The sequence below is a fragment of the Chiloscyllium plagiosum genome, unplaced genomic scaffold (genome assembly GCF_037043375.1).
Source record: "Chiloscyllium plagiosum isolate Xiang-an unplaced genomic scaffold, Cpla_swu_hap1 HiC_scaffold_3, whole genome shotgun sequence".
Taxonomy (NCBI): Eukaryota; Metazoa; Chordata; class Chondrichthyes; order Orectolobiformes; family Hemiscylliidae; genus Chiloscyllium; species Chiloscyllium plagiosum.
This window is the reverse complement of record NW_028270141.1, coordinates 755286-767404: the sequence shown is the minus strand read 5'-3', so window position 1 is coordinate 767404 and position 12119 is coordinate 755286. Positions and strand designations below refer to the sequence as shown.

At 41.2% G+C, this 12119-nt stretch overlaps 1 protein-coding gene across 1 annotated transcript in view; it reads left to right on the top strand.

The window, feature by feature from the left end:
* Positions 1–388: 388 nt before the first annotated feature.
* Positions 389–12119, top strand: part of rab10 (RAB10, member RAS oncogene family) — an 83124-nt gene continuing 71393 nt past the window's right edge. The window contains exon 1 of the mRNA XM_043675885.2: positions 389–794. Within this exon, the coding sequence (XP_043531820.1) occupies positions 668–794 (127 nt within the window). The 5' untranslated portion in view covers positions 389–667. The remainder of the gene's footprint in view (positions 795–12119) is intronic.

Here is a 12119-nt window from a genome sequence, read left to right as displayed (position 1 = left end):
CTTGAGAGAAATATGCTTACGCATATAGACGTGTCTATATATATATATATATATATATAAATGCACACACATATATACAGACATATCTATATCGATAGATATATACAGCCTTTTCCGCAGAGGAAGGGGAGCTGTCAACAGGCCGCGCCTATGAACCTTATCACCCGATGACATGTTGTGTTGGGGGCTGGCGGTCGGTGATTGACAGTTAGGGGCCGAGCCGCTCCTCCGCCTGGCCAATGAACGCGCGCGTCCTGACGTCAGTGGGCGGGCAGGAGGGCGGAATGGCTTATTCCACCGGTGTAGAATGTAGGGGGTGTTGGTGTTTGGAGTGGGCCCCCCCTCCATGTGGCTGTGTTTGGTTTGACCGCGGGGAGCGGGGATGGACTGACGTCGACGTTGAATGAATTTGGTGATGCGGTTCCCGAATGTCTTAGCGAAGTGAAAAGAAAGGGAGAAAGAAAAAAGAAAGTTTAACCAAGGGGACGGTTGCTGGCCGGTGTTTGCATTTTGATTTTGAACAAGGCAGATCAATGGAAATTCATGGAATCTAACTTGTTGCGGCCGGAACGCTGTTAAACTGAAAGAGACAGAGGCGCCATTTTGTTCCTTTTTTAAAAAAAAACTCTCCTCGCCCCAGTTCATCAGCCCAAGGGAGGGAGGGATTATGGCGAAGAAAACCTACGATTTACTCTTCAAGTTGCTGCTGATCGGAGACTCCGGAGTGGGGAAGACCTGCGTGCTTTTCAGGTTCTCGGATGACGCCTTTAATACCACTTTTATCTCCACAATAGGTAAGTGAGTGAGGGAGGGAGGGCGGTCAGTGCCTCCGGCCCACACTCTCATTCAGCCCCCGCCGCCGCCGCCGCTCTGGGTGGAGGCTCTGGGCGGCTGTCCGAGCCACAGCTTGGGCCTTGCGCCTGATCTTACAGCCTTTTTTTTTGTTGTAAATAACAGGATTGCCCAGTGTAATGCAGTGAAGCCTCGGCCAGGGGGAGTGGAACATTTTTTAACTGATAATGTCTGTGTCCCTCAGCGTTTTACTCCTGAAGGCAGGATGTTCAATTAAACCTACTGAGGTTGATATTTGTGTCGGAACAGCTTTTGGACCTTTTTCTTTTTTTTTTCAAACCGTGTTTTATTCCTCTATGATTTATCATTGATTTCTGAAGTGCGGATTGCATTTTTTAAACCAAGCTGCCATTTTTTTGCTAAACTTGGTTAATGGTATTTCGGCCTTTTGGAAACACCTTTTTAAAATGGTTAGAGCTTCCGATTGAGCGTTTTTCTACTTTATGACAATACTAAAACAATACATTCTGATCTGGACAGAAAACTGGTTAACAAGGGAAAATAGTCGTAATAAATGGCTTATTCTCAGGTTGGTTGGCTGTCAGTAGTGCGGTACCGCTAAGATCAGTACTCGAGGTCCTAACTGTTCGTCATATATTTCAAGAATTTGGGGACTAAATGTAACATTTCCAAGTTTGTAGATACTGCAAAACTTGATGGGAACGTATATTGTGAGGAGGATGGAAAGAGCATACGGGAGATTTAGGCAGGCTAAGTGAATGAACAGCAACATGGCAAATGAAATATAAAGTGAAGTGAAATATAAAATCTCTTAAATTATGAGAGACTAGGAAGTACTGATGTGCAAAAATCACAATAACAGATACAGCAAGCTGTTAGGAAGGCAAATGGTATGTTGACCTTTAATGTAAAAGCATTTGAGTAAAGGAGCAAAAAGGCCTTGCTTCAAACCTTTGGAATCTGGGTGACACTGTACTTGGAATAGTATTATGTACAGTTCAGGTCTCTTTGAAAGGAAAGATGTATTTACCAGAGAGGGAGTGCAACACTGATTCATTAAATTTGATCCCTGTGATGTTAGGATTATCTGATGAGGAGAGACTGGGTCTGTTGTACTTAAAGGAACAAAAGGTGATTTAATCGAAGGTTCCTAAAGGACTTGTCAAGATAAATGTAAGAAGGGTGTTTCTTTCAGCTTGCAGTGTCTAAAACCAGTGAACACAGTCTCACTGTAAATGGTGGATCAGTTAGGGCTGAGGTGAGGGGGGATTTCATCACTGCAAGTTGTGAACCTTTGAAATTCTGTACCCAAGAGGATGTGAATGACTTGTTTGGAGTATGTTTGAGACTGACTTCAATACATTTTTAGATTCTTAAAGACAAGGGATAAGGAGTTTGTGTGGGGAAATTGCATTGCTGGAGATTTTGTTCAGTGGAGCAGGCTTAAGAAATTGAGTTTATTCTTCTCTTTCTGTTTTTTAAATGTGCTTTCAGTTTAAAAAAAAAAGATTAGTTTATTGATTTAATTTCTTTTGAACCTTTTTGGGTCAGTTAGTTTGAAAAAAAGGTCAAGTAACTAAATATTAGTCATAGTATGTTTGGAGATTTAATCTTTGAATCTGTACAGATAAATATTTCAATGCTGAATATTCCCCAAGTCATTATAATTAAATACATTTTGTTTAAATATAGTTTGTATTTTAACTTTTCAGTTGACTAACATGGCCTAATCAGAGGAAGTGATACATTCTTATGGGATGCAATCCAGTTACTTCAGCTAAATTGTTAATTTTTGTGAGTGGGGTCAGTTGCAATCAGAGTACTGCAGATCATCTCCACAGTTTGCTGTTTAGCTCCTTGTGCCGGTTCTGACCCTGAATGAGATCATGATTGATCACATATCTGATGTCATGTTCTTTGCCAGACTTTAATAATCTAAGCTTTCAGTTTTAAATACAGAATTAACAACTGATCGAGAATGGCAGAAGAGAATGTCAAGCATTTGTAATCTTTTGTGTGAGGAAATGTTTCCTAATTTCATTCCTGAAAGGTCTGGCTCTAATTTTTGATTCTCCCACCTCTTCCTAGGCTCATCAAACAATAGTTCCTTTTTAGTTAGTAAATTCTTCCTGAGATTTAGTGTCCAGATTGCTTGTAGTGCTTCACTTGTGATTCCACTGCTTCAGGCAAAGGTTTGAATGAACAGAGGTGCTAACCATGGGGTCTAGAATTTTCTCAAAGTTGCTAAGTATCAAGCTAATCAGGTTTGGAGTCCTTAGTTCTTGCAAATGCTTGCATGATTTGCCATAAATAGAGCAAAAGTTTGTTTGCAAATCTTGGAGATAACGGTTCTATTTCATATACAGAGACCACAAAGGTGACAGGAGTACAACAAATGTTGGAAACATGAAACCATACAGAATGCTGTAAATACTTCAGCAATATCTGTATGGGGAGGTGAAGTTTGTATTTGAGGTTGACGATGTTTGAGTGTTTTGCAAAGTTAAACATGTAATTTTTCGGCAGGTGAATCGGTGGAGGATTTAACAAATGAACTATAAGGTCTGATTCAGGAGACCACAGCCCTATTGAAAAGTAAAAGGTGTAATAAAGCCAATCGCACACCTGAATTCCCGTCTCAAACGCCTATGGTTGCCTAATGCCACTGCTTAACCCATTGTTTAGGTGAATGTGATGCCAGTGGATTGCATACATGCAGATGCTTTGAATCTGTTCTTGTGCAACTGTAATTTGTAAAAAAGAGAATACTGATTCTCCATCTAACGATATGTTCATCTGAAACCTTGAATTTTGTATCTTGGATGCAAACAAACAGAATACCGACTAATACTGCATTGTAGTCATGATGTGATGGTGTAATTTGCTAATCTAGCTCAATTCCTAAAGAGTCACAGAATTATTCTGTTGTGTCACAATTTGAGTTTTGAAGAAAGGAAAAGTTATGTTTCTGCCTTGGGACTTGAAATAATGTTAACTGAGGCTGAATCTGTCCTTTTTGGTGGATGTGAAAAATCCCACAAGCAGGCATTTGTGTCTAAGGTCCTGACCAATATTTTTGCCATGTTAATTAACTGATCTTTATTCTCTTACTGCTGTTGCTGCTGTATATTATACATTTAAAATGGTGACTTCTCTTCAGTGCTACTTAATTGGCTGCAAAATGCTTTGGGCATTGACATTGTAAATAGGTGCTTTATAATTGGAATTTCTTTTTGGTGGTGAATAAGGTTATAAATGTTAATAAGTAGTACAGTCAAACAAAAAATCTCAAGTAGGATCAATTGTCTGGGATTTGAACTAATTTCTATATATTGGTGACAAGTTTGCACACCGCTAAGGTAACAGTGTGTGTGGATTGTATTAAGAACGCTTAATAGAAATTAGTTAAGTAAATGATTCAATAGTCAAAGTTTTTAATTAAAGGTTTTCTCATGACTGGTCAAATGAGCTGCAACATTTATTTCCAGTTACATTCTTCTTTATTGTGATGAGTATCATGTCATGTATGTCCTTTGCATCTAATATGATTATTAAAGAAAATTGACTCCCAAATGGAGTGTGTGGTTAAAAACTGTGGAATTCCGTTGTTTTAATGGGACAAGAACACAGCTTTTATTTATGGATGAGCTAAAGTGGACATCAGTTATATTGATTTTCTAATTCACAATCCAGGAGTCTGCCAACCTAGGGGTCTGGATTGGAACATAGGACAATTTGCATGGTGGCCAACATGAATATTTTGGTTATCTCATTTTGGTGAAATTGAGGCTATTACACTTGCGTTGTGATTTCCAGCACTTTGCATTTGCATGCTGCAAGGCTCAAATAACCTGATGAACAACTAATGCCAGGTTCTTTAATGGTTTTTAATCTCAAGAGAATCCCCTTGTGGGTAAAAACGTATTTGCATTCTAGAATACGTGGAGTCAGCACAGTGGAATGAGATCCCATTAGTCACCTTTTAGAATAGCTTCAAGGTTAGTTGCTGGTTCTTGGCATTGAAAGTGACTGCCATTTTTAACTTCTGTTGATGCCACTATTTAAAAATTCAAACAGCCATACTTTTAGTTCAAGAAATGGTGCAGAGCCTACTGCATTTTATTAAAAACTGCTCAATTAAAGCATTCTGTAACTGCAGAATTGCATTTTAGACCCATTTTATGTAAGAACAATGCTGTTGATGTGTTTTCTTTTGGGTGCCCTTAGCTTGTTGACTTCTGCACTTGTCAGGCAATGGTTTGGCTAAGAGGATTCCTTTTGAACCTGTAGGCTGTGGAGGCGTTCCATGCAGTGCTGAGCATATGTGGATGAATGCACTTTGAACAAATTTCTGATGCTGCAAGTCTTTGGCCACACTGTGATTAACATTTCAGTGTATAATCTGACTATTAAAAATTGGGCTTTCCCTAGCTTGTTTTAACCAACAACAGATCGAATTGAATATAGTGCACAAAGGGACTCTGGGTAATCAAAGATGGAGGATGGGAAAAATTTCTGGCTGTAAGAGCTGCTCCTTTTTTTTGAGGTATTTTGGGTACTGGAGGTGATTTCCTCAAATTCCAGGAGCAGCAATTACTGTTTTTATGTTGTTGCATTGTTTTGGAACTTTGGGAAAAAAAAACAACAGTTTTAAAAGGGAGAAGAACCGACCAAGGAAGCACATGGTGAGGACAGTGCACGAGAGAGAGAGAGAACCTGCACAGTTACTGCCTTTGCTGATTGAATTCATGTGTCGCTGGACATCAGAGTGCATCTGGGAAAATGAACAAAGTGAATTTCGCAACTAATCTTGGAGGAACCGGTTTGGGCAAAGTTCTCAACACAGAATCAGATAAGTTGATTGTTTTAAGTCTGTCCAAGAGAGAGGATGTATTAGTGAGTACAGTGGGTTCTTTCTTGATTATATGTTTTTGGAGATAAGTCTCTTGATTAAAACTTAAATTAATATCCACGGCTTATATTTTAACTGGTGCAGTGTTTTGTAGAGGAATAAGACGTTGTTATTTCCTGGGTCTGTAGATTGTGAAGGAGCAAAAATGGCCTTTGCAGTGATATGTACTTCTTGTAAGCTGTGGGAGTTTAAAGAGAGTTTAAGGGTTACTGCGGATTATATCTGCCATAAATGCTGTTGGATGCGAATCTTATCAGATCGAATGGATCAGTTGGAGAGACAGACAGAAGCGATGAGGAATTTGCAACAGCAACAGTATGCGATGGATGTCAGTTATAGGAAGGGGGGAAAGTCTCAGATACAGTCACATAGATGGGTTAACTCCAGGAAGGGTAAGAGAGGTAGGCAGCTAGTGCAGGAGTCCTTTGTGGATATACCCATTTCAAACAGCAATGCTGTTTTGGAAAATGTAGGGGATGATGGATTCTCAGGGGAACGTAGCACAAACAGCCAAGTTTCTGGTATTGAGACTGGCTCTAATGCAACGAGGGGTACGTCAGCTTCCAAGAGATCAATTGTGTTAGGGGATTCTGTAGTCCGACGTACAGACAGATGTTTCTGTGGCCAGCAGAGAAAAAGCAGAACGGTGTGTTGTTTCCCTGGTGCCAGGATCAAGGATATCTCAGAGAGGGTGCAGAATGTACTCACGGGGGAGAGGGGCCAGTAAGAGGTCATTGTTCACATTGGAACCAACGATATAGGAAGGGAAAAGGTTTAGATTCTGAAGGGAGATTACAGAGAGCTAGGCAGAAATTTAAGAAGGAGGTCCTCAAAAGGGTAGTAATATCTGGATTACTCCCAGTGCTGCGAGCTAGTGAGGGCAGGAATAGGAGGATAGAGTAGATGAATGCATGGCTGAGGAGCTGGTACATGGGAGAAGGATTCACATTTTTGGATCATTGGAATCTCTGGGGTAGAAGTGACCTGTACAAGAAGGACTGATTGCACCTAAATTGAAAGGGAACGAATATATTGGCAGAGAAATTTTGCTAGAACTGCTTTTGAGGATTTAAACGAGTAAGATTGGGGTGTGTGGTGGTGGGACCCAGGGAGATAGTGAGGATTGAGATCAATCTGAGACTGGTACAGTTGAGAACAGAAGTAAGTCAAACAGTCAGGGCAGGCAGGGACAAGGTAGGACTAATAACTTAATCTGCATTTATTTCAATGTGAGGGGCCTAACAGGGAAGGCTGATGAACTCAGGGCATGGTTCCAAACATTGGACTGGGATATCATAGCAATTACAGAAACGTGGCTCAGGGATGGGCAGAACTGGCAGCTTAATGTTCCAGGATACAAATGCTACAGGAAGGATAGAAAGGGAGGCGAGAGAGGAGGGGGAATGACATTTTTTGATAAGGGATAGCATTGCAGCTGTGCTGAGGGAGGATATTCCTGGGAATACATCCAGAGAAGTTATTTGGGTGGAACTGAGAAATTAGAAAGAGATGATCATCTTATTGGGATTGTATTATAGACCTCCCTAATAGTCAGAGGGAAAATGAAAAACAAACTTGTAAGGAGATCTTAGTTATCTGTAGGAATAATAGGGTAGTTATGGTAGGGGATTTTAACTTTCCAAACACCGACTGGGACTGCCATAGTGTTAAAGGTTTAAATGGAGAGGAATTTGTTAAGTGCGTACAAGACAATTTTCTGATTCAGTATGTGGATGTATTTACTAGAGAAGGTGCAAAACTTGACCACCTCTTGGGAAATAAGGTAGGGCAGGTGTCAGTGGGGGAGCACTTTGGGGCCAGCGACCATAATTCTATTAGATTTACAATAGTGATGGGAAAGGATAGACCAGATCTAAAAGTTGAAGTTCTAAATTGGAGAAAGGCCAATTTTGACGGTATTAGGCAAGAACTTTCGAAAGCTGATTGGAGGCAGATGTTTGCAGGTAAAGGGACAGCTGGAAAATGGGAAACCTTCAGAAATGAGATAACAAGAATCCAGAGAAAGTATATTCCTGTCAGGGTGAAAGGGAAGGCTGGTAGGTATAGGGAATGCTGGATGACGAAAGAAATTGAGGGTTTGGTTAAGAAAAAGACGGAAGCATATGTCAGGTATAGACAGGATGGATCAAATGAATCCTTAAAAGAGTATAAAGGCAGTAGGAGTATACTTAAGAGAGAAATTAGGAGGGCAAAAAGGGGACATGGCAAATAGAATTAAGGAGAATCCAAAAGATTTTTACAAATATATTAAGGACAAAAGGGTAACTTGGGAGAGAATAGTGCCCCTCAAAGATCAGCAAGGTGGCCTTTGTGTGGAGCCACAGAATATTTTGCATCAGTATTTACTGTGGAAAAGGATATGGAAGATATAGACTGTAGGGAGATTAGATTAGATTAGATTAGATTACTTACACTGTAAAACAGGCCCTTTGGCCCAACAAGTCCACGCTAACCCTCCGAAGAGCGAACCGCCCAGACACATTCCCCTACATTTACCCCTTCACCTAACACTACGGGCAATTTAGCAAGGCCAATTCACCTAACCTGCACATCTTTAGACTGTGGGAGGAAACCGGAGCACCCGGCGGAAACCCACGCTGACACGGGGAGAATGTGCAAACTCCACACAGACAGTTGCCCTTTGGATAGATTGGGACATCTTGCAAAATGTCCAGGTTACAGAGGATGAAGTGCTGGATGTCTTGAAACGGTTAAAGGTGGATAAATCCCCAGGACCTGATCAGGTGTACCCGAGAACTCTGTGGGAAGCTAGAGAAGTGATTGCTGGGCCTCTTGCTGAGATATTTGTATCTTTGATCATCACAGGTGAGATGCCGGAAAACTGGAGGTTGGCAAACCTGGTGCTACTGTTTAAGAAGGGCAGTAAAGACAAGCCAGGGGACTATAGACCGGTGAGCCTGACCTCAGTGGTGGGCAAGTTGTTGGAGCGAATCCTCAGGGACAGGATGTACATGTATTTGGAAAGGCAAGGACTGATTAGGGATAGTCAACGTGGCTTTGTGCGTGGGAAATCATGTCTCACAAACTTGATTGAGTTTTTTGAAGAAGTAACAAAGAAGATTGATGAGGGCAGAGCAGTAGATGTGATCTATATGGACGTCAGTAAGGCATTCGACAAGGTTCCCCATGGGAGATGATTAGCAAGGTTAGATCTCATGGAATACAGGGAGAACTAGCCATTTGGATACAGAATTGTCTCAAAGGTAGAAGACACAGGGTGGTGTTACAAGGATTGGTGCTGGGTCCTCTACTTTTTGTCATTTACATAAATGATTTGGATGCGAGCATAAGAGGTACAGTTAGTAAGTTTGCAGATGACACCAAAATTGAAGGTGTAGTGGACAGTGAAGAGGGTTACCTCAGATTACAACAGGATCTTGACCTGATGGGCCAATGGGCTGAGAAGTGGCAGATGGAGTTTAATTCCGATAAATGCGAGGTGCTGCATTTTGGGAAAGCAAATCTTAGCAGGATTTGTACACTTAATGGTAAGGTCCTAGGGAATGTTGCTGAATAAAGAGACCTTGGAGTGCAGGTTCATAGTTCCTTGAAAGTGGAGTCGCAGGTAGATAGGATTGTGAAGAAGGTGTTCGGTATGCTTTCATTTATTGGTCAGAGTATTGAGTACAGGAGTTGGGAGATCATGTTGCAGCTGTACAGAACATTCGTTTGGCCATTGTTGGAATATTGCGTGCAATTCTGGTCGTCTTCCTATCGGAAAGGTGTTGTGAAACTTGAAAGGGTTCAGAAAAGACTTACAAGGATGTTGCCAGGGTTGGAGGATTTGAGCTATAGGGAGAGGCTGAATAGGCTGGGGCTGTTTTCCCTGGAGCGTCTGAGACTGAGGGGTGACCTCATAGAGGTTTACAAAATTATGAGGGGCATGGATAGGATAAATAGGCAAAGTCTTTTCCCTGGAGTCAGGGAGTCCAGAACTAGAGGGCATAGGTTTAGGGTGAGAGGGGAAAGATGTAAAAGAGACCTAAGGGGCAACTTTTTCACGCAGAGGGTGGTACGTGTATGGAATGAGTTGCCAGAGGAAGTGGTGGAGGCTGGTATAATTGCAACATTTAAGAGGCATTTGGATGGGTATATGAATAGGAAGGGTTTGGAGGAATATGGGCTGGGTGCTGGCAGGTGGGATTATATTGGGTTGGGATATCTGGTCGGCATGGACAGGTTGGACCGAAGGGTCTGTTTCCATGCTGTACATCTCTATGACTCTGAAAAGAAGATATTTGACAGGACTTGTGGCAGTGAACGCAGAGGTGGTAAGAAGTAAATGTTGTTGACTTGTATGTCTGCAATGAAACATGATGATTTGGGCACTTGGATCTTGTTTTTCCAAGCTGTTACTGCCGTCTCTGATTTGTCTCCCTAAAGTCGTCATTTCAGACAAAAAAAAATGTAGCCCAGTTAGTAAATAAGGGAAATCTATTCTGAAAACTTTGTCTGGAGAGCCACCTTGGGATTTTTTTTTTCTTGATGCATGGATTAACTGCAATCTTTTCTCGTAGTTTTCTTTTGTAACAGTATTTGATTCTGTTGAATGAATAAATGAAGCAGATTGAGAATTTTTCGGCTTGTAAGAGAACTTGAGGCACGTTTCAGAACAAATTGACAGTGCAGTCTGAGGTTTTAAACAGTGTGAATAAGAGATAATAAACTTGAGATTTTTTTTAGCTACTTTGTATAGCACTTTTTTTTCAGCACACGGTCCCTTTAAAACGTTTTATTGTATCACCATGCAGTTGTTGTTTGTCATAGGACTGTATGGTGCCTTTTCTGGCTGCAGTGAACCTCTGTTGCTTAGTGGGAATGTTTATGGGACCCACATCTTTGTCTTGCTTCTGAGAGAATAACTGCCAAGGGAAATGTCTGTAGGACGAGCATTTGCAGACAGTGGGCAAAAGACTTGACTTCAATTTTCATTCATTTATTTATTATGTGCTCTTATTGAAAGCATGTCTCTGGCTGTTGCCGGAGAAAGATGACTGACAGGTTTGAGGAGAAAGTGAGGACTGCAGATGCTGAAGCAACACATTTTCGGCTATGACAGGTTTGAGGCTGTTTGAGAGATTGGGTGTGGCTGTGTATGTACTGGTGAAGATTTTCAGTTCTGTGAAGAGCCATGGATGTGTAGGATGTTTTTGAATGGAAGTTGGTAAGCTGGACTCAATGTTGCAGAAGTCTGTGGTTTAAAGGTGAGTTTGAAATTCCTCTCTGCCTTATTGGAATGTCTAAGAGTTAATGTACTGAAGGTATAGTTACAAAATCCTGTGACTGCAGTGAGAAAATATTTTGGAAAATATTTTGAAATGCTCCAGTTTGGATACCTTCTTAAGCACTGCTGGAAAGGAACTAGTATGGCATGTTTAAACTGGATTTGCATTTCATTTTTGGAAAACAATGGACACAATTGAAAACCAATCGAATTCTGATAAAGTAAATTTTATTAATATCGAAACAAAAAAAATCTTCAGTGTGTAAACTGAGTAAACAAAAACCATCTACCAGTTGAAAATGATTATTTTCTACCAGTTGCTGGAATCCAAGGTAGACAAGCAGGATGCTGGAGGAGCATAGCAAGCCAGGCAGCATCAGGGGGTGGAGAAGTCGACGTTGTGGGTGTTACCCTTCTTTAGGACCGGGGATTGGTGCAAGGGGAGCTGCAGATAAAAAGTGGGGGGGTGTAAATGAGGTAGGGATAGATGAATATAGGTAGAGAATACGACCTGGCTGGTCGACTGGAGGAATGAATCAGGTTGGTAGCTGGAAGAAAGGGTTGATCAGAGAAATGGGAGGGGGTGGGGCGGGAAAGGGACTCAACATTGAGTTCTCCCATTTCAAATAACCTCCCTTCCCAGCCCCTCCCCCTCCCTTCCAGCCTCCTGTTTGTCTACTATGTATTATAACTGGCTGTTTTGACTAATCGGTACAAATATATGGGCTTGGCTAGCTTAGCTGCCTTCAACTTAGATTCACTTCTTGTACCAGTTGGGGCAGACATAGGACCACATCTTTGTCTTGCTTCTGAGAGAGTAACTGCCAAGGGAAATGACTATGGGACGAGCATTTGCAGACAGTGGGCAAAGGACTTGCTTTCAATCAGAGCACATAATAAATGAATGAAAATTGAAGTCATGTCTTTGTTTAGATTCTATTTGTATATTTTACATTTCACTTTGTATCAGACTGATTTTTGTGGCATCCCAATAGGTCACATGTAAATCCATTCATTTCCCTAAATTGGCATTTTACAATTGGAGGGAAAGCATTGTTGCTGAAGTTTGTACGTTATGATAGGATATTCAGATTTGTCAAGGTTGATCAGCATCCTGTTTCCAGGATC